This window comes from Leptodactylus fuscus, chromosome 6 (genome assembly GCF_031893055.1).
Source record: "Leptodactylus fuscus isolate aLepFus1 chromosome 6, aLepFus1.hap2, whole genome shotgun sequence".
In the NCBI taxonomy this organism is placed as follows: Eukaryota; Metazoa; Chordata; class Amphibia; order Anura; family Leptodactylidae; genus Leptodactylus; species Leptodactylus fuscus.
The window spans coordinates 144,159,744-144,181,885 of NC_134270.1; the positions used below are offsets into that span (position 1 = coordinate 144,159,744).

The 22,142-nt window shown below is 40.8% G+C and overlaps 2 protein-coding genes across 2 annotated transcripts in view; one reads left to right on the top strand and one right to left on the bottom strand.

Moving 5' to 3' along the window:
- The window catches only part of RPRD1B (regulation of nuclear pre-mRNA domain containing 1B), a 382,003-nt gene that overhangs the window by 23,271 nt on the left and 336,590 nt on the right, over positions 1 to 22,142 (bottom strand). The gene's annotated exons all lie outside the window — the stretch shown is intronic.
- Positions 1,790 to 21,040, top strand: LOC142208774 (bactericidal permeability-increasing protein-like). The gene is made up of 15 exons (XM_075277473.1): positions 1,790 to 1,946; positions 6,824 to 6,938; positions 7,720 to 7,848; positions 9,448 to 9,603; positions 10,096 to 10,159; positions 10,346 to 10,409; positions 11,742 to 11,833; positions 12,014 to 12,190; positions 13,792 to 13,851; positions 15,138 to 15,305; positions 15,681 to 15,748; positions 16,964 to 17,006; positions 17,454 to 17,517; positions 18,813 to 18,889; positions 20,594 to 21,040. The coding sequence occupies exons 1-15, from the start codon at positions 1,835 to 1,837 to the stop codon at positions 20,630 to 20,632; spliced, it is 1,428 nt and encodes a 475-aa protein (XP_075133574.1). The 5' UTR covers positions 1,790 to 1,834; the 3' UTR covers positions 20,633 to 21,040.

Below are 22,142 nucleotides of genomic sequence, written 5' to 3' on the forward strand. Positions count from 1 at the left end.
CGGCGTTACGAGCGCTCCCAATGAAGTGAATGGGAAGTGTTCGGGAGCCTTCCGCAGCGCTCGCGAGTACGGCTGTGAATGGCAGCTGGCGTTACTCCATGTAAAAGCACCCTTAGAGGGTATTAATGATAAATTTGGATTTGAAGAACAAGTTCAGAAGAACTTATACTTAGGTTAAGTTAGGTTAAGCTGTATTCGCCTCAAAATCCTGACCAAAAAGATGACTCCCATTGAAATCAATGGGAGCCGCTCAGGAGCTTTTTTCTGCTTGTGCCGGCTCCCAGAAAAAAGAAGCGAGGTGCTCATTCTTCAGGCCGTTTCACCTCGCGATTCGACCTGAAGACACTTCCTCCCTCTGTACTAGTCCCATTCATTGGGCCTAATCCAGAGCGGAGTGCGTGGCTGGATGCCAGTACAGTGCACCGTCTTTCAGTCGCGGCTACCTAGCTTTTGGATTGGGCTGCCTCAGGTTCCAATCCAAAAAACACAGTAAGATCTGGACTCTCTACAGTAAATGAGAAGTCCAAACACTATTTCGGGACCACAAAAGATGTAGCTAACTACTAATATCCCAGAAACCATAACACAATATTAGTTATATGCAATTAGTTGCAATACCTGGCTGCTATTAATGGATATTTTTAGATAATCCTCCGAATAACCAGGGCGTTTATTCACTTCACTCCTATATCAAACATGATATTGTATATTATAGGATCTGAAAAATTGTCAGGGCTAGCATTCGTCATCTCCGATACTGGAGATGTGCGCCAACAAAGCTGTATGCAAGCCCAGACCTCTGTCTAAATAGCAACGCCTCCTATTTCAAAAATAGGGTGTAATGTCTAAGGTCTAGTTCCTATGTTATTCAGATCAGCTGCAGCTACAGTGCCTTGCGAAAGTATTCGGCCCCCTTGAACTTTTCAACCTTCTGCCGCATTTCAGGCTTCAAACATAAAGATATCAAATTTTAATTTTTTGGGGGGAGAATCAACAACAAGTTGGACACAATTATGAAGTGGAACGAAATTTTTTGGATATTCTAAACTTATGAAAACAAATAAAAAACTGAAAAGTGGGGCATGCAAAATTATTCGGCCCCTTTAGGGCTGTAATCGCAGCGCTAAAGCACTGCAGAAACAACCGCTGCGTGATCGCATTGTGGTTCTCTCCGCAGCGCTTTCAACAGAAAGTTTGCAGAGTTTTCCACTGCGGACTTTCTGTTACAAGTATATCTATGGGAAAGCCGGCGGCGTTTCTGTAGATATAAATGACATGGAGCGATTTGCAAAGCCACAACGGCTTTGCAAATCACAGCGTGTCCGCACTGTGATTTCTTCCGCAAAGTGGGCATGGGATTCTCATGAATCCCATCCCCTTTGCTTGCACGGTAAAATGCAGCGTCTCTGAAATCAGCGAGACATAGGTGACCTAACATTTTGACTGCAGAGTGAGTGCATCGTACAGAGTATTAAATGGTGCCATTACAAAGTAGCAGTAAGTAAAGTAACAATGTTGCAGATACATTTTGCATTAATATAATGTTAATATGTCAGATTGTGCTGGCTCTTTTATCCATAGTTACCATGTAGTAACCAGACAATATGAGCAATGGTCTTACATAGCAGAGGCAATGCTGTAACATGAGTAAGACACATAGTCTATAGCAGCACGTGTTATAGTATAGGGTGCTGCACATTTCTCCAGGGACGGCCCCAATAACATCTGAGCTCTACTTCCTCATTCCATCTTCCTCCTTTAAGTTGTACTTCTCGCTGTGTATGCAGTTTACTACTTTCTGCCCAAATTTATACCGGCATCACTTGCCTCCGCCATGGCACTGGGCTGTACGTTGTCTTTGGCTTTCTCTGTGGTTCTGCTTGCTACAACAGACGCTGTTAATCCCGGTTTGGTCGTAAGAATTACCCAGAAGGGGCTGGATTATGGTATGATATGATATATAATATGTGTGTATGGGTGGTTGTAAGGTGTGAGCAGGGTTGGTGGGATTATATGTCATGTATGGAGGCATAGGGTACAGTAGTGAACTGGGTAAGAACAGAAATGGCTACTTCTCTAATCTACAGACTATAGACCCAGCACTACAAGTCCCAGTGTGCTGGTGCGGTGCCTGTCGGGTTATGCAGGGTGGAGTAGTTAGCGGTAATGCTATTTTGGAATAGAGCTATGGTTGAATCTTTAGATTGAGTTTGCTACCTTTGCCCTGTATCTAAATCCCTTGGCTTTGGCACGTTGGCATCGAACACCCATGGCATATACCATGATAGCAGCGCCCTGGGTGCACACCTGCAACTGCTGGTCATATATGAAATCCTAATTTGGGGAATTTAGCACCACTGTCATGATGGCCGCAGTCTATGGTCAGCTCTATAAGAAATATACAGTATGGAGTTTCCACAATGTGCGTGACTCAATGACCACAAAATGGCACCTCCCCAATGCACAACACAAGTCCTTATTAGCCTTAACCCCTTCATGTCGTAATCTTTGTTTTGTTTGTTTTTGCAGTCATCTTTTACTCGTTGCCTTCCAAACATAGTTACATAGTTGATGAGGTTGGATAAAGACATTAGTCCATCAAGTCCAACCTATGAAATGTCCAACCTATGAAAAATGTCATATCATTTTTATTTTTCCATGCGCAGAGCCATATGGGGACTTGTTTTTTGCGAGACAAATTATATTACATAATGGTATCATTTAATATTCTGTGCAATATACTAGGAAGCTGGAAAAATTCTGAGTTGGGTGGAATAAAAAATACATAATTGTGCCATTTTCTTACATTTTTTAATGTCGTAAAAATTACTCGGTCCCTAGATTCTGTGGGTCAAGTATAGGATTTGAGACGCTATATTGTGATACCCGAAATAGAGCTGTTCGGAGGTGTTTAAGGTAATTTAAAAAAAAAAATCTAGTGAGGCGTGTCACAGGCAGGACTCAATAGTAATATTGCTATGGCAGGCCTGGGAGTCTTCAGAAGATTTCCATATGCCGTAGAAATTAGAGATGAGACAGTACTATTCGAAACGGCCGTTTCGAATAGCACGCACCCATAGGAATGAATGGAAGCGGCCGGCACGCTGACTTTGGCGGCAGATAGCCGCTTAACCCGCTGTGTTCCGGCTACGTTCATTCATTCCTACGAGTGCATGCTATTCGAAACGGCCGTTTCGAATAGTACTCGCTCATCTCTAGTAGGAATCAAATGGCTGCTGTGAACTCACTGTGAAGGAGTCTTTTATAAGTGAAAATTTTCACTTACCTATCAGTGATTGACAGCTATGTTTGTATGTATAGTCATAGAGGGAATGTTGTCAATCACTGATAGCTCCGCCTCCTTGACTTATCAAACTGAGCAGAGATTTTAATGGATAAATGACAAGTTATATATATATATATATATATATATATATATATATATATCAGCTTTAACCCCCCCACACATCATGACTTGACTTTTTTGCATTCGTTCCGCTTTCTTTCACTTATAGGTTTTATAAGAACTGAATTGAAGCTGAATAGGGTTTAGTCAAATGAATGTTTTCAAGCTTAAGTCTATTTTTCCCTAATAGTCGGGTTCATATAACTCTATGTGTAATCCCCGAGAAACATGTTTAGCAGGGTTTTTTTCGTTCACGTTTTGCAAGGTATCAGATGTATTTGTGATTATAAGTAAGAATATCCCACAGTACAGTGCACAGATAAGAATCACTTACAAGTATGTACAGCCAGGTTACAGGAAGTCAGTTCATATCAGTAAGTTTTATTGTAGGAGAGCCAAAATAACCCAAGACATTCTCAGTAAAGAGGAACCGTACAGATATTGCTACAGCTCAGGTTGCAGTTTAAGAAAATAAATAAATAAAAAAATTATATATAACAATATATATAAATAGTATATATAAATAAATATATATATACCGTATATACTCGAGTATAAGCCGACCCGAATATAAGCCGAGGCCCCTAATTTTAACACAAAAAAGTGGGAAAACGTATTTACTCGAGTATAAGCCTGGGGGGGGAAATGCAGCAGCTACTGGAAAATATCAAAAATTAAAATGGCCGGAGTTTTTGGGTGCAGTAGATGCTGGGTGCTGGGAAGGGGAGGTGGTGTTTTGGTTGTCTGTCTGCCCCTTCCCTGAGCTTGAGGACTGTTTTTTTTTTCCCCCACTTGGAATTCAGCCTCGCTGAATATAGGGGATCTGCAGTGCTCCTATTAACCCCTTCCCGACGGAACAGGAGCACTGCAGATACCCTATATTCAGTAGACCGGGCACTGTCAGACACAGCGAGACCTAATGTGTTTGTGTTTCACAGTTATTTTCTACTTTTAGGGGGCATTCACACTGAGGATAGACTCAGCTCATTCTGAACGTAAGACATGTTGAGAATGAGCGCGTACAAAGCAGATCCCATTCATTTCTATGGGAGCCGGCATACGTGCGCTCCCCATTGCAATGAATGGGCTGCTTTTTTCCCTATTGCTATACGTGCATGTCACATTGAAAGCAATAGGGGAAAAAAAACTCCCATTCATTTCAATGGGGAGCGCACGTATGCCGGCTCCCATAGAAATGAATGGGATCTGCTTTGTACGCGCTCATTCTCAACATGTCTTACGTTCAGAATGAGCTGAGCGTATCCTCAGTGTGAATGCACCCTTATATGTATTGTAGGGAAAGGAGGGATTTAGAACTTTTATATATTTTATTTTTTTATTATATTTTTTTAAAGCTTCTTTTTTTTCACTATTTTATGAGAGATGCTATACATTACTATTGCGGCTGGTCATAGACCCCCCCCCCCAAAAAAAAATAAAAAAAAAAAATAATAATAATAATAATAATAATAATAATTTTTTTTTGCTTGACTCGAGTATAAGCCGGCTGAGGGGGGCTTTTTCAGAACAAAAACTGTGCTGAAAAACTCGGCTTATACTCGAGTATATGCGGTATATATATATATATATATATATATATATATATATATATATACATATATATATATATATATATACATATATATATATATATATGTATATATATAATATATATATATATATATGTATATATATATATACACCAATTCACAAGGGGACAACACCATGTGACCCAAGACATTCTCAGTAAAGAGGAACCGTACAGATATTGCTACAGCTCAGGTTGCAGTTTAAGAAAATAAATAAATAAAAAAATTATATATAACAATATATATAAATAGTATATATAAATAAATATATATATACCGTATATACTCGAGTATAAGCCGACCCGAATATAAGCCGAGGCCCCTAATTTTAACACAAAAAAGTGGGAAAACGTATTTACTCGAGTATAAGCCTGGGGGGGGAAATGCAGCAGCTACTGGAAAATATCAAAAATTAAAATGGCCGGAGTTTTTGGGTGCAGTAGATGCTGGGTGCTGGGAAGGGGAGGTGGTGTTTTGGTTGTCTGTCTGCCCCTTCCCTGAGCTTGAGGACTGTTTTTTTTTTCCCCCACTTGGAATTCAGCCTCGCTGAATATAGGGGATCTGCAGTGCTCCTATTAACCCCTTCCCGACGGAACAGGAGCACTGCAGATACCCTATATTCAGTAGACCGGGCACTGTCAGACACAGCGAGACCTAATGTGTTTGTGTTTCACAGTTATTTTCTACTTTTAGGGGGCATTCACACTGAGGATAGACTCAGCTCATTCTGAACGTAAGACATGTTGAGAATGAGCGCGTACAAAGCAGATCCCATTCATTTCTATGGGAGCCGGCATACGTGCGCTCCCCATTGCAATGAATGGGCTGCTTTTTTCCCTATTGCTATACGTGCATGTCACATTGAAAGCAATAGGGGAAAAAAAACTCCCATTCATTTCAATGGGGAGCGCACGTATGCCGGCTCCCATAGAAATGAATGGGATCTGCTTTGTACGCGCTCATTCTCAACATGTCTTACGTTCAGAATGAGCTGAGCGTATCCTCAGTGTGAATGCACCCTTATATGTATTGTAGGGAAAGGAGGGATTTAGAACTTTTATATATTTTATTTTTTTATTATATTTTTTTAAAGCTTCTTTTTTTTCACTATTTTATGAGAGATGCTATACATTACTATTGCGGCTGGTCATAGACCCCCCCCCCAAAAAAAAAAAAAAAAAAAAAAAAAATAATAATAATAATAATAATAATAATTTTTTTTTGCTTGACTCGAGTATAAGCCGGCTGAGGGGGGCTTTTTCAGAACAAAAACTGTGCTGAAAAACTCGGCTTATACTCGAGTATATGCGGTATATATATATATATATATATATATATATATATATATATACATATATATATATATATATACATATATATATATATATATATATATGTATATATATAATATATATATATATATATATGTATATATATATATACACCAATTCACAAGGGGACAACACCATGTGATTCCGGTGACCCTAACCTATCTACCTGTGAGTTGGGTTGCTATACTGGATAATGGTGACAGCCTCCTTTAAGGCTTTATTCACACAGCAGTTTTTTGCATCATTGTTTTAATCCAAAACCAGTAGTGGAGAATACAAGGCGATAAGGTATAGTGCAAATATTTGCCCCTGTTCTATGTTGTTGCCCTTGCCTGGTTATTGGTGTACTGATGTGTGAATGGGGCCTTATCAAATACATGAAAGCCGGGGTCAGGTTGCAAAGGTTACTGTAGTTACTCCCATTTTCCTGAACTAGTCATTACTCATAAGGCCCAGTGTGCACTTACTGAATGGAAGACATTTGTGTTTCCTCACAGCCCGTGAACAAGGGATGATTGTTCTACGACAGAAGCTCTCAACTATTCATTTACCGGATTACTCGGGATCTTATGATGTCGGAGTCCTGGGAGATGTGAAGTACAACATCAATAGGTGATGGCCATGACCCAGCATTAGTAATTCTCCATTCACATCTAGATCAGAAGGGGTCATGTGTTCCATTAGGGAGAGACTGGTACAGGGGCTTAGTAGACTATGTATGCCCAGTGGTTACATAGAGAATCCCTCACTTTGGAGGACCTCTCCTGTCCTGTATAAGACATCCTATTGATTTGAATGGACATCGTGTAATGCTTAATTTCCCCTGTGGAGGTGCTGCAGGGAAATTCATCACTTCTAGGTTGTTCAGGAATTACAGCTGATTCGAGAAGGAGAACAACTTTGTCATCAGTTTATTGTCTAGGGATCTACTCAAGAAGCAGAGGGTTTCCAAATTGGATGACCCCTTTAATGTTTCCATTACACACATATATTTTCCTAAAGTACAAACTAGTTGAAATTGTCTTTTTCTCATTATTTTTTGGTTCTGCTTTTGGGCAAGAGATTCTACACTGTTCTTTTACACCTTAAAAAGATATTTCTATTTGGGACATTTATGGCATATGTAGAGAGTACTCCATAATGTGCAATAAATGCCGGTCTCATATCAGGATACTTACACCTACCTTAAGAATGGGGGTCTATGACCCCTATCTTGTAGTCAATGTGAGGTGAGAGGAGATGAACATACACGCTTGGGCGTAGCCATATGGGGAGGGGGCAGCGTCAGAAACACCCATATTGGAGTGACCCTCATATTTACTATGTAGTAGCCTGTATATTGTCTGTGAATGAATGTCATGAGTGAATAACCCTTTCTATTGTTCTTGTGCAGCATGGTTATAACCAACTTCCAGTTGCCCAGTTCACAAGTCAGTCTAGTTCCCAATATTGGCCTGAAGCTCTCCATCGCAGGGGCCTACATTGAAATACATGGAAAGTGGGGAGTACATTACCTGTTCATGTAAGAAATATTGTTCAGTGAAATTATTGCAAGTAATGTAATGAAATATTCACATCTAATGTCTGCTTTTACTGATTTACTCTCCTATAGTTAAACTAGGCATGGAAAAAAATGGCATTGCTGTGGTTATGGGCTCTGGCGCTGCCAGTAATTCCAGGGGTTTCACCTGCTGCTAAACTAGAACTTTACTGCTCTCATCTGATTCATGCAATTCATTGCTCACTCAAATCAGCGGTGACAGTAGACTTCTATATATCTATTTATATGTCTCCAATCAGGCACATATACTATGCAGGAAGCGGCCCATAATATTTCCATGTGTCACTACTAAAAAGCAAAGCAAATCCTCACAGGACTCCTAAAAGAGACAGAGAGAGTCCTACTGACCCCACCGACACTCAGTGATTGACAACCTTCTGTGTATACATGTTAGAGCTGTCAATCACGGGGTATAGGAGGGGTCAGCAGGACTCTTACTGACTCCTTATATTCCTGTCAGGGTTTGCTGAGAAATTCTGCTCCACATCATATAACCCTATATATCACAGAGCTCAGCTTCTCTCCCTCTATCATATAACCCTATATATCACAGGGATCAGCTTCTCTCCCTCTATCATATAATCCTATATATCTCAGAGCTCAGCTTCTCTCCTCTATCATATAACCCTATATATCACAGAGCGCAGCTTCTCTCCTCTATCATATAACCCTATATATCACACAGCTCAGCTTCTCTCCTCTATCATATAACCCTATATATCATAGAGCTCAGCTTCTCTCCTCTATCATATAACCCTATATAACACAGAGCTCAGCTTCTCTCCTCTATCATATAATCCTATATATCACAGAGCTCAGCTTCTCTCCTCTATCATATAATCCTATATATCACAGAGCTCAGCTTCTCTCCTCTATCATATAACCCTATATATCACACAGCTCAGCTTCTCTCCTCTATCATATAACCCTATATAACACAGAGATCAGCTTCTCTTCTCTATCATATAACCCTATATATGACACAGCTCAGCTTCTCTCCTCTATCATATATTCCTATATATCACACAGCTCAGCTTCTCTCCTCTATCATATAATCCTATATATCTCAGAGCTCAGCTTCTCTCCTCTATCATATAACCCTATATATCACAGAGCTCAGCTTCTCTCCTCTATCATATAACCCTATATATCACAGAGCTCAGCTTCTCTCCTCTATCATATAACCCTATATATCACAGAGCTCAGCTTCTCTCCTCTATCATATAACCCTATATATCACAGAGCTCAGCTTCTCTCCTCTATCATATAACCTATATATCACAGAGCTCAGCTTCTCTCCTCTATCATATAACCCTATATATCACAGAGCTCAGCTTCTCTCCTTCTAGGCATCAGAAATCTATTGACCGATTTTCTTTAACTGGAATGTTCAGATCAGATTTTTTCCACATGGTGGTTACAGTAACAGTCACATTTTTGAGTCTTTCTTTTGGTTTACTACATGAGCTGTATATCTGATGTGAAAACCTTTTGGGTATTTGTTGGGTATTTTCACTTAGCAGGTGAAAATGCGATGACATTTCTGCTTTTTACAAATAGATCATCTGATGGCGACTTTGACTTAAAGGTCCTGGGGATCTCGATTTCTGTGGGTCTGACTTTAGGAAGCGATGGTTCTGGTCGACCCACCATATCTACCTCCGATTGCAGTGCCCACATCTCGGACATGGAGGTGCATTTTTCTGGTGGACTTGAGTAAGTTTTATGTTCTTGTGTCTTATACGCTTTGTAGATTGTCATTATACAAGAAAATTACCTTCAAAATCTTACTAGTCACATGTAGGGAAATATTTGGGTGGTAGCCGTAGATTATCTCAACAATCTCCTTCTTGACCCACATGGGTCTTGGCTCCACTGCATGTTTTCCTCTAGCAGCGGCAGTACTGTAATACTGTATAGGTCAAAAAGGCCTTTGTGATATGACATTAAAGCTCAGTAGTTTTGTTATGTAGATTGTGAGCCCCATATAGAGATCACAATGCACATGTTTTTCCTATCAGTATGTCTTTATAGAATGGGAGGAAATCCATGCAAACACGCGGAGAACATACAAACTCCTTGCAGATGTTGTTCTTGGCAGGATTCAAACCCAGGACCCCAGCGCTGCAAGGCTGCAGTGCTAACCACTGAGTCACCATGTTGCTCTGGGTTCAGTAGTTTTAACCTGAATCTTTTTCTATGTTACAGCTGGCTTATTAACCTCTTTGATGACGCCATTGCGTCATCCTTGAGAGACAACATGCAAAACCAGGTAACGTTCCTATCATTGTGTAGTATGAACAATAGTCCGCACTAGTGTAAGAAAATGTAAGAAGAACAAATTACGTGGGAATTCCAGGACTCCAGGTGGAGCACCAGGGGCTATAGAGGTCATTAAACATTTCATTGACACCAGTGTTAAACCAATTCTCCAATGTACTTCTACATTTTGCTCTAGATTTGTCCATTGGTGGTTGATGCGGTTACAAATCAGCTGGAGCCTGTACTGAGAAGTTTACCAGGTACAGTACTGAACTATACATTGAAAGTTTTATCCATCCTCGGGGAGATCAAAACACATCTGAGAAAACATTGACTAAAATGATTGGGATTCTGGCTTCTTTGCCGTTCTCTACTTATGAGTGGGGTTTGTAAAAGCTTTGTCATCTTTCAGGACAGTGTTTGACAAGGCTTGCCCAATTTACCAGAATTTTTTCTGAGCATTTTGGATAATCCTGGCAAAATGACAGTTTACAAGTATGTTGTGATCAGGGAAGTAGTTACAGGGGTGCAAAGGTAGCAGTCAGTATTATACTGCAAATGTCACAGATTTTGCAGTGGGGTCCAGGAGCTTCAGGATTTATTCCTCTGATGGTGGTTAATAGAGATGAGCGAGTAGTACTCGATCGAGTAGGTATTCGATCGAATACTACGGTATTCGAAATACTCATACTCGATCAAGTACCACTCACTGTTCGAATGTAAAAGTTGGATGCAGAACCAGCATTGATTGGCCGAATGCTATACAGTCGGCCAATCAACGCTGGTTCTTCTCCTACCTTTAGAAGTCTTCTCCGTGCAGCTTCCCCGCGGCGTCTTCCAGCTCTTCATTCACTCTGCCAGGCATCGGGCCTGGGCAGAGCCGACTGTGCTTGTAGTGTGGGCATGCACAGTCGGCTCTGCCCAGGCCCGATGCCTGGCAGAGTGAATGAAGAGCCGGAAGACGCCGTGGGGACGCTGCAAGGAGAAGACTGCTCAGAGGATCCAGCCCGACCCTCACTCATGGACTTGGTGAGTATAATTTGATCGAACGTTGCCTACTCCTGAAACGAGCATTTTCCCCCCATAGACTATAATAGGGTTCGATATTCGATATGAGTAGTCGAATATTGAGGGGCTACTCGAAACGAATATCGAACCTAGAACATTTTACTGTTCACTCATCTCTAGTGGTTAACACTGTTATAGGGCTAGAGTGCTTAGCTTTGTGTGCTGACAATTGAGTAGATTGCTTCGAAGAAATCCCCTACAGAAAACAGGAAGTATCAGTATATTATTTGGCTTAGAGATCAGAATCAGAACTGCAGAATTTTTTGCTAAATTAAAAAACTAACCAAAAATTCTTAAAAATATGTTTAACATAAATTTGATTTAGAAAATAGCTATTTTTGTGCGACAAATTCCTTTTAATTTGATAATGGTGTTTAGTAGTCATGAATAATCCAGACAATAAAATCTAAAATATATAGAAATGAATACATATATGTAAAGTGACCATGCTAATCATGTATGGTAATTGATTTGCCTTAATGTCTATGACATCTTATTCATTGAGATCATGATTTAATTTACAGTCACTTCCAAAATTGATGATGTGGCCTCTATCGATTACTCTTTGACGGCACCTCCAATTGTGGCCGCTGAAAGTCTAGACGTACAACTGAAGGTACAGAATTAAAGAAAATATCCCTATGCTGGGACTTTGAATATTTGAGAGTCCCATCCGACAGGCCTAGAGCAATTAAACACATCTTTATTAATGTTGTTTGAATTTTTGGAGAACCCCTTAATAAAATTGGTATCTGCCATTATGTATGAGTAACCTAATTATTTTTTCTATTCATAGGGGGAGTTTTTCGAGCAGTCCCATCGCAGCCCACCGCCATTCTCCCCCCAGCCTCTGTCCGTACCAGATGACCACAGTCTCATGGTGTACTTTGCAGTCTCTGACTACTTATTTAATACTGCTGGATTTGTCTATCAGTCTGCTGGAAAGCTGATCTTTAATGTGACCGATGATATGGTATGACAAACAACGGGACAACAAACTCTATATTATAGTATGGTATTTGGTTGACTTTGCCCCTGTGCTCAGACAACACTGAATCTCCAACATTCAACAAGCTTGAGTTAAAGGTACATGGCTTATTTCACATGTAGTCTAAGGAACCCATCCTGGTGATTCTGTCAAATTGATATAATCTACCCATAATATATATCATCCTTGTTGATATGTAAAATACCAAAACCATAAAGACTTTTCTTCTTATCTATAGATCAAAATATCCTAAAATTCTTCTATAATTCAATGACTACAAGAGTGAATTGAATGGTTTTTACAAGAATACAAAATCAATTGCCTAACTTTAGGATTGACCATCAATATTATGTTGGTTGGACTCCAACTCTTGACTTTTTGTGGCATGGCGCTCAATCCTATTTACTGTGATATCAACCTCCACCAAAAGTATAGAGCTGGCAAACAATGAAAGAGATGTCATGCCGGTGACGCTTTTTGTTTTGTCGGTTGACCAGCAGGAGGGTCTGGAGTTGGACCCTCACTGATCTGATATTGAGAGGCTATCCTGAGGACAGTCTTTCAGTTTTGTTGCCCCCTACTCCCTTAGAGTCCTTTTTACTCAGCTCCAGCCTCATGTCACGTCTCTGTGTATTCAGCCTCGTTCTGGGCAGAAAATAAATGGGTTGGGCACAAGATTTCAATGGGGAGTGCTGTAATTTCAAAAAGGCTGACCCTGTCAATTAGGGCACAGAGGAGATCTTAGGCAGAGCTATGAATTGAGATTCAAAGCCCCTGCTGAGAAAGGAATTATCCTCGTGGTACCTAAACGTGTAGTCACCATGTGAACCCAAACAATATAATTGCAATTAAAGAAAAGACCCCAAAGAGCAGTAACGAATAGAGATGAGCGAACAGTAAAATATTCGAGGTTCGAGTAGCCCCTCAATATTCGACTACTCGAATCGTATATCGAACCCTATTATAGTCTATGGGGGGAAAATGCTCGTTTCAGGGGTAGGCAACGTTCGATCAAATTATACTCACCAAGTCCACGAGTGAGGGTCGGGCTGGATCCTCCGAGCAGTCTTCTCCATGCAGCGTCCCTGCAGCGTCTTCCAGCTCTGAATTCACTCTGCCAGGCATCGGGCCTGGGCAGAGCCGACGGCGCATGCCCGCACTACAAGTAGACATGCGTAGTCGGCTCTGCCCAGGCCTGATGCCTGGCTGAGTGAATGAAGAGCCGGAAGAGCCTGAAGACGCCGCAGGGACGCAGCACGGAGAAGACTTCTAAAGGTAGGAGAAGAACCAGCATTGATTGACCGACTGTATAGCATTAAGCTTCGGCCAATCAATGCTGGTTCTGCATTGAACTTTTACATTCGAATAGCGAGTGGTACTCGATCGAGTACGAGTATTTCGAACACTGTAGTATTTGATCGAATACCTACTACTCGCTCATCTCTAGTAACGAACAAATATATTTGCACACCCCACACATCCTCCTGACTCATTTCATTTCTACCTCCTCTGACCGTGTAATACATTGTGTTGTCGACACTTAAAAAAATCTTAATATCTTCTTACATTGTCATCTCTCCCTGTAGATTCCAAAAGATTTTCCAGTGCGACTGAATACGTCATCATTTGGGAAAATGTTACCACAGGTACAGAATAATATCTATGCTATAGGAAGTAAAGAGTGATGCAAACCTATGTACAGAACACACATTAAATAGGATAGTATTGTCCCTATAGATAAGATGTTTGGGTGGAGGGGATGTTCACACATTCAGGATTTACCCATCTGGTCTGTACTTACAAGACGATCCAAGGAAGAAATCTGAGATTGATACTTTCTGCTTTAGATGTGCCATTGAATTCACACAAGTATTTGCCCCATTGTCATTTAAGGACCAAATCCTTGTCTTCTTTATGCGTATATAACAATTTTGTGAATTTTTTTTTCTACTTTGCTGATTTTTCCAGAGCATTATATTCAATCATTAATTTTAGGCTCAATAAAAAAAAATTATATATATATATGAAAAAAGAGGGTTTTTATCACAAAAAATCCATTATCAGTTCACAGGTTACATGCAACTTTTTTTTACCACAGACATCAATGTAAGTCACTTGAGATTGTAAATCACTCACAAGCTGACTCTAATCTTTGTGTCCTATTTGTGTTGAGAATTCAGACACAAAAAAATCAAAAAAAGTTGCAACCAAAAAGTTCTCATAACAATGTCTCCATATAGCTCTTGCCAGTGTAGTCCTAGATATTCCTCAGACTTTCAGATCAGAACCATGCCCTATTTCTTACACCCCCAGCGCCGCACCTCCCATGAGGCGACCTGAAGCGACCGCTTCAGGCAGCGCTATGCCAGGGCCCCAGGGAGGGTGGCATTTTAGCTTACCTAAGCCAGTCCAGGACAAGCTGTCCTGGACTGGCTTAGCACCGAGCGGTGGATTGGGGAGGCCACTGGAGCAGCGCTGCTCCGGCAGCCTCCCCTCACACTCAGGCAGAGAGCAGGTCCTCTCCGTGCCTGCTCTCTGCCTGCGAACGCCGCTAAGCCCCACCCCCTTCACTAGGCCCCACCCCCTCCACTCCACCACGCCCCTCCGCTCCGCCCTGTCCTCCCGGGGGGGGGAGGGGTGGCTTTCAGTCGTTCGCCTCGGGCGGCGAAGGGGGCAGGTTCACCCCTGTACACCCCTATGACATTTCGGTGCAAATTTGTAGTCTAGATGTATTTATATGCCCATAATGGAAGTCACCTAGCAAATAACTCATGTGATATCACGTTATGGATATCAGATTTCATGAACCTCCATTAGACCATCCATTAGACCTTGTATTGCTAATGCTTCATACATCTGTTCAGCTCTTTGCGCATTGAGTTCAGATTATGGTCTAAATCTCGGTTTTGCACTTTATCATTATCATTGTTAGATATCAAAGTTGTATCCAGATATGCTCATGAAGCTCCAGATTTCATCATCTTCTGCTCCGTCTCTGGCCATGAAACCAGGAAACGTGACTATTTCACCGGTGTTGGATTTCCAGGCTTATGCAATATTACCAAACTCATCTCTGGCTCCACTTTTCCTTTTAAACATGGTAAATCACTTTCTGTACTAGTAGAAGGAGGCGTTACAATATCTAGTGGAGAGAACTTTAGGTTGGACTTGTAACGTTCACCATGTTGTGCCTTCTGTGGACAGTTTGTAAGTGGTAAGTTGTCAGACATGGTGGTGAACTGCCCTCCAGGTTATAACCCCACAATGAGATGGGATGTAATCCTTAAAATATTGTGTCCATTCGGTCATGTTCTATCTAGTGGAAATGCAATGGGGATTTCAGAATGAATGTATTGATGTGACATTCGGGTGTCAATATCTTATTGCTATGTGTACTTTTGTACTGTACTGGTTAGTATATGTGTAGGTATGGTGATCTGTAACTTTAATACCTACATGTTTCTTTCTTCACCAGTCGGCGGATGCTTTGGCAAAGGTGGGAGTGAATTCCAGCAGGATTGTGGGATACCTGGAGCTCAGCAGGTGAATATTAGAGAAGTTATTGATATTAGTATTGGTGAAATATTAGCAGATGAATGAGAAACGGAATTAACAATTTTGGTTTCTTGGTTGTCCCTTGTGATCTGCGGTCATCTGAGGATGATGTGTTCCACTTCCCTGCAGTGCCACCACTGGATAAATTAAGCATTGCATCATGTCCATTAAAATGAATGAGTTGACTATACATAGCAAAGACGCTGTGACAACATGGAACAAATCAGATAATACTAAAAGGAGATGTCTAGTTTAGAAAGCCCATCTTCAAATTCCCTATGACATAGTCGATGAGGTTGGATGAAGACACAGGTCCGTCAAGTCCAACCTATAACTCTACAGTGATCCAGAGGAAGGAAAAAAAAACATGAGTCTTATGCCTATTGCTCAATGTTATGGGAAAAATTCCTTCCTGACTCCAAATATGAAAATCAGTATAAAGCCCATAACCTGTATTATTTTTCTTGAACTTGCATAATAAATCCACCATCACAACCTTAGTCTTACTGCTCTTACGGTAAAGAATCCATATCTATGACGTAGTCTATTAGGACAGTCTCATGTATGGAATGGGAGAGCCTTATACCCCCAAACAAATACCTGCAAGCAACAAGTCTGTATACTGCACAGACAGGCATCATCTTTAATAAACACACTGTAATACTTCCTTTTTCCTGTGGTGGCGCTGCAGACAATTAAACACTTGCTGACAGTTTTCCTTACATGTAACAGCAGATAACTGGGGCTTCCTATACATTGATAAACTGATTTTGATGGCAACCAGCTCCAAAAATATTAACATGTCTACTGCATTAGAAACATGATGGAGGTCTTCTTATATTAATAGGGAAAGTATACCCCTGGCAGGAGGCTCCTCTGTGTAAGTGTCAGGGCCCTGGGAAACTGACGGCAGCCGTGCTTCTTTATTCATTACAGCGCTGCCGGCAGCCTGGGGCTCCGAGCTTACTGATCCAGCCCCTGCCACTAGCAGTGCTCAGTTTATCAATGCAAATGCACTGGACAGGGGCCCGAACCAGCCCCTGACATCCCGATCGGGCCCCTGACCAGTGCTTCTGCATTGAGGAAATGAGCACTGTCAGTCAAGGCTCAGGGCCTACCGGGGGATTCCCTGGTAGCCCGGCAGGCCAGTCCGACCCTGTTCTTACAGTTCTCAGAATTATGCTTCTGTTTTATATTTTTCAGCATTAAGATTGATCTGAAGCATTCAGATGTGGGGCCTTTTCCTGTGAGTACACAATGTATAGTATAAGTTTAAGAGTTTTCCTGGTTAAAATATTGTTGACCTATCCTATCCATATCCATCCTATCCATATCATGTCAGTGGAGTTCTGGCACACTGCGCAGGAAGCAGACAGCTCTAACCTATATGTAATGACTGAACTGAGTCACTGCAGCCTAGGTCCTATTGGTCCTATGGCAGCTAATCTGCAGTAACCTGGTCTGGCCACTACACAGAAAACAGCGCTGTCTGCTTCCTGCCACATTCTCTGTGTATCAGCTGCTGAGAGCAGCTGATCGGTGGGGATGTTAGTTGTCAGATCCCACCTACCTGATGGTTTGTGTCAATTTTTGAAGTGATTGTTAGGATTGGGGATAACTTGATCGGTAGGAGTCCTACTGCTGGTCCTACCCTGTTTTATTCAAATGCCATGTCTGAATGTTTATGTTACAGGTGAGGATTCTAAGTTACGCTGTGAACTATTACATCTCATACATTCTACTTCCTAAAGTTAATGGTATGTACGAGTATTGACCTTATACAATAAAATTTATAACAAATAATTAAAGGGGTTGTCCAGTTCTTGTTTTTATCGTTTAATGTTGTTGCTCTCCCTGGGGCTCCATTTCCATCCTCAGCAGGTCACATGCCATTTGTGAAGAGGTGACTCCTAAGGACTGTACTGGCTGTAGAAGTCTCCTCGCACAATTGGCATGGGACCTGTATACAATGAATGGAGCTACCAGCGCGGGAAACGAAGGTCCGTGGAGAGGTGAGCACTTGTTCCTTATGTTTCTATCCACTTATGTATTAAATAATAAAGATAGAAACTAGAAAACCCCTTTAATTGACGAAGAACAAAAAAAATGATCTTGCCTTGCAGAAGTCATTGGCAGTATAATATAGCAGAGCTTAGGTAGAGAGATTTGTTTCTAGATCAGCTGCTTGTGTTACGTTTGATGTTGAAGAGAAAGATTATAATTTCGCCAAGTGAACAAAAGGTCTTGCACAGAGATCATCTATATATAAGGGCCCCTTCACACGGAGGATACGCTGGCTGATTCTGAACGTGTAAACGTTCCGAATCAGCGGCGTTTAAAACAGATCCCATTGCTTTCTATGGGAGCCGGCATACGTGCACTCCCCATAGAAATGAATGGAAAAAAGCAGCCCATTCATTTCTATGGGGAGAGCACGTATGCCGGCTGCCATAGAAAGCAACGGGATCTGTTTTAAACGCCGCTGATTCGGAATGTTTACACGTTCAGAATCAGCCAGCGTATCCTAAGACTTCAATCAGATGACTAAGCTGGGGAAAAACATCCATTTTTCAGAGCTGTCCTGCACCCAAGATGCACCAGTTTTCACGGATCCCCCATATGTTTGAGTGTATGGGTGGATGTGTGAAAACGGCCAAAAATAAGACGTGACCTACGTTTTGATGGTCCATTGCAACACAGTTGGGTTATCAGGAATTACTACCCAGCCTTCTCCTGACAGAAATGACTCATTTAATGCTGTAGACGCCTCATATCTCTGTCTTTCTCCTTCTCTTTCCCTCCCTCTTTCATAGATCTCATTGTAAACTGAGACTGATTGTGTGAGGAGTAAGGACAGAATAAATCAGATAAGAAGACAAGACAGGAGAAATACTTAAAGGCACAGGCACTTTTCTTTAGTTTGTTCCTGCACTATAGATTATGAAAAAATAAATACAGATTTACTTACACTATAAAAGGTAGAGATAACTTTTGACGAAATATGGAAATTTTATCCCCAGAACTTACATTCTACTCTTACTTCCAATTCTAGAAATTCTGAAGAATGGCTATCCTCTCCCGCTCCTCGACCACATCCAACTCTCCAATCTCATACTAAAGCTAAATGAGGTTTGTCCAGTATTTACTGAGTAGTACTGTAGATTATTTTTTGAGGCAAAACCTTGTTGGTCATAATGATCCAAATCCTGTACATAAGACGAGTTATAGAAATGCTTACATATTCCCATGGACAGACTCCCTACAACATCTGACATTCTCAAATTACTGCAATTTAGGTATACAGCATATTGGGTCAAATTTACTACTGGTCCTGTGAAAAAATTCTGTTGTTAAGTGTGGTATAAGTTTTGGCGGCTGTTATTTTGGGCCAAAAATGGCACCGTTTTTAGATTTTTCCACCTCTCAAATCACTTTTGAAAGAAGTGGGCAGAGGTCGGGGCAAGGCCTCCGAGACCCAACTAATTTATTAGAATTTGTGAAAATTATAATCAAAATGTAGTTGTTTTAGATCCCAGTTTCTGTTGGATGACGTAGGTCCAAAATATGCCACAATTATTAGTAATCATTGGGGCACATCAGGTGTGAGCACAGGGTGCAGTGAAACGAGACGTAGTACCCCAACTTTAGTGAAGAACTGGGATATCGATCATCTTGGGGTAAATATTAGGACTTTTTATAACACACCCGGGGCATGGACAGGTTTGCTTTAGGTATATTTGGGACACTGAAACACTGTTCCATAACAAGGTGTGGTCCTAAATTCAAGAAAGTTTCTGTTAAGTAGAAATAAGCAGAATTGGTTTGGATCTAAACAGATTAGACCTGAATAGTCCAAAGGTTTTGTGTTCATCCCCCGTACACAACATTTGAGGGGTTCATTTCCTTAGAACCAGAAGTGTTACTGTATTATTCTCTTGGATCACTTCAGACCCCAAATTATAATGGGTGAAAGCCCAGGGGAGGTGTAAGAAATAATAAACATTTATAGTCACCTTACCTCTTCTGGGCCTCCTAGTAGCGTCTGGCAGTCTTTCTCAGTCTTCTCTGGCCTCTTCCGGGTTCCTGGGTGATGTCATGTTCCTAAGGCCTATGCGGTCACATGGGGTGCGCCAAGTTGAATCTTCAGAAGTTCATCCCTCTCTACTGTAAAGGTGTCTGAGCTCTCTTGCCTACTGGGCCAGTTGGTGTAATAGGTTGTCAGGGTCGGCCATACTGTTTTGGAATACTACATACACCAAAGCACTATACAAGCAATTAAAAGATCTCTTCTTCAAGTCTTCTAGAGAATCTACTGAAATGGCAAAAATCTCCAATTTGTGGAATCACCACTGTCCTACTAACAAGTAATCGCTGAGGACAAAGCCCAAAAAACTGGTGACATTTAAGATTTTTCTATTGCATTATTTTACATAAAAAACAGTTAAAGTTAATCAATAATTGTGTATGTTACCAAAATTGGCATCGGTAAAAAAAAAAAACTTGTCCTGCAAAAAAAAAAAAATACAAAAACCAGTTATTTATACGGCGAGAGCAAGAGAAAAAAAAAGGCAACTCAATTTTCTGCAGCATGATAAACCGTCAATCCATATCTTGTCACCGAAAACAACAAAAAACAATAAAAAGTCAATGAAAACTATTTTTAATGTCTTTTCAGTAACTTTTGTTGATATCTGCGAGAAGATATTAGGCAGTAGAAATTTATACCGCTACACAAAGTCGGGTTAACCCTGTTAAATCTGTTCCCATATCTATAGCCGTATCTATAGTAATACGCCCTGACATTTTAATATGTTTTTATTATTTTTATTCTAGCATTACTTACTCCTGGGAGCCGATGTCACATACGGATAAAGCGCCGTGGCAAGAGCTAAAGATTGGCAAAGTAGAGACATTTCCTAGGAAGGACGCTGAAATCCTGGAATGGCGATATTGTGATGATAGATAACTTGATGAAATGCGACACATTTTGATGCTATTTTTTTCAGATGTGTTTTCTAGCATTTTGTTGACTTTCCTTTTTTTTTTTTTTTTTTAATAAGAATGGCCTTTCCTTAGTACATGCCATGTATATAACATCAGTGGGTGTCCATTAGACTTGGCACGCTTACCAACCAGTTGGTTGATGGGGCATAACACAGTCCATTATCCTGTATGCCATAAACTGTGTAGTATTATAGCTTCTTCCCAATGAATTGAACAAGATGAAGCTGCAATGTCCCTATATTTCTGCTAATATCTGTTGCACACAATTTCTGTCATGTTTTGGACGGGTTCACCTGAACAGTTACCTAAACTGGAATGCTTTACTACTGTTGTTGTTACTATTAGTAACGGCAACCACATAGTAATAGGGTGGCTATTGGAGCACTGGGTGCCAGGGTTGCCTTAATTTTTCCCCATATGAAGAAAAAAGCTCTCAGAGGCTACTTTTGGGTTGCGTACCTCTTGTTGAGAGACCAAAGACATGTATTTACAATGCACTCTTCTGTTTGTGGTTTGATGACCATTGGGTTCAATAGAGGCCTTGTGGTGAGCTCTTCAGTCAGGACACCCTCCGGCCACAAGTCTGGTCTCATGGCAGGGCTTCCAACCAGCATTTTTCAGTACAAAAATGATCATTTATAAACAGCAAAGATTTCCCAGGAATCAATGAAACTTCTCTGTGCATTATTATCTTTGTCAGTGAGTGTATGGTCAATGGTTTGAGTCTTCAGGGACTCTGCTTGATTCCCAAAATCACGTCTGAGAAATTATATGAGGTATATGTACTGGCCAAATATGCCTTAAACTGGAGAAGGGTGGCCAAAAGTGGACTCGAAAATTTTCCTTCAATAGCTAAGATATTTATCATTTATATTTATAACAAATTTTCAATAAATCCATATGTCATGTTACAAACTTGTTAGATTTCTATTTGTGTTTTGTATTTCTTGGAATATTTGTTTATCATATGTCATAAAAGTACTTCGCAATATATCACTGTCCCTCATTAAAAGCAATTAGCAAAATTGTATATATCACCAGAAGAAGCCCAATAAAATTCCCCTTTTCCTGCCACTGCTTGAGCATTGTTGGATATGACCTATATTCCATATTCTTCATTCAGGACGGGCATGCCCAGTCTTTGACTTCTCTATAATGTCACTAGGCTCCTCTCTGAAATTACTGATCACCTCCCCTGGATGTCGTCCCGGGGTATGGTAAGATGGCAGTCACAGGAAAAATGGTCCCTCGGTTAATGTTGATTGAGGAATCAGAGGGGGCTAGTGCCCCAAATTAGTCATCAGGGTAATGCCCATCATCCAGTGTGGCTGCCATATTTTAAGACCTGAAACCTTGTGTAATACCATGATGGATGTTG

Coding starts and splice junctions, on each gene's coding strand:
- LOC142208774 (XM_075277473.1), top strand. CDS start 1,835: ATGGCACTGGGCTGTACGTTGTCTTTGGCTTTCTCTGTGGTTCTGCTT. Junction 7,849..9,447: donor GGAGTACATTACCTGTTCAT/GTAAGAAATATT, acceptor TTTTACAAATAG/ATCATCTGATGGCGACTTTG. Junction 17,007..17,453: donor CAGATGTGGGGCCTTTTCCT/GTGAGTACACAA, acceptor TTTATGTTACAG/GTGAGGATTCTAAGTTACGC.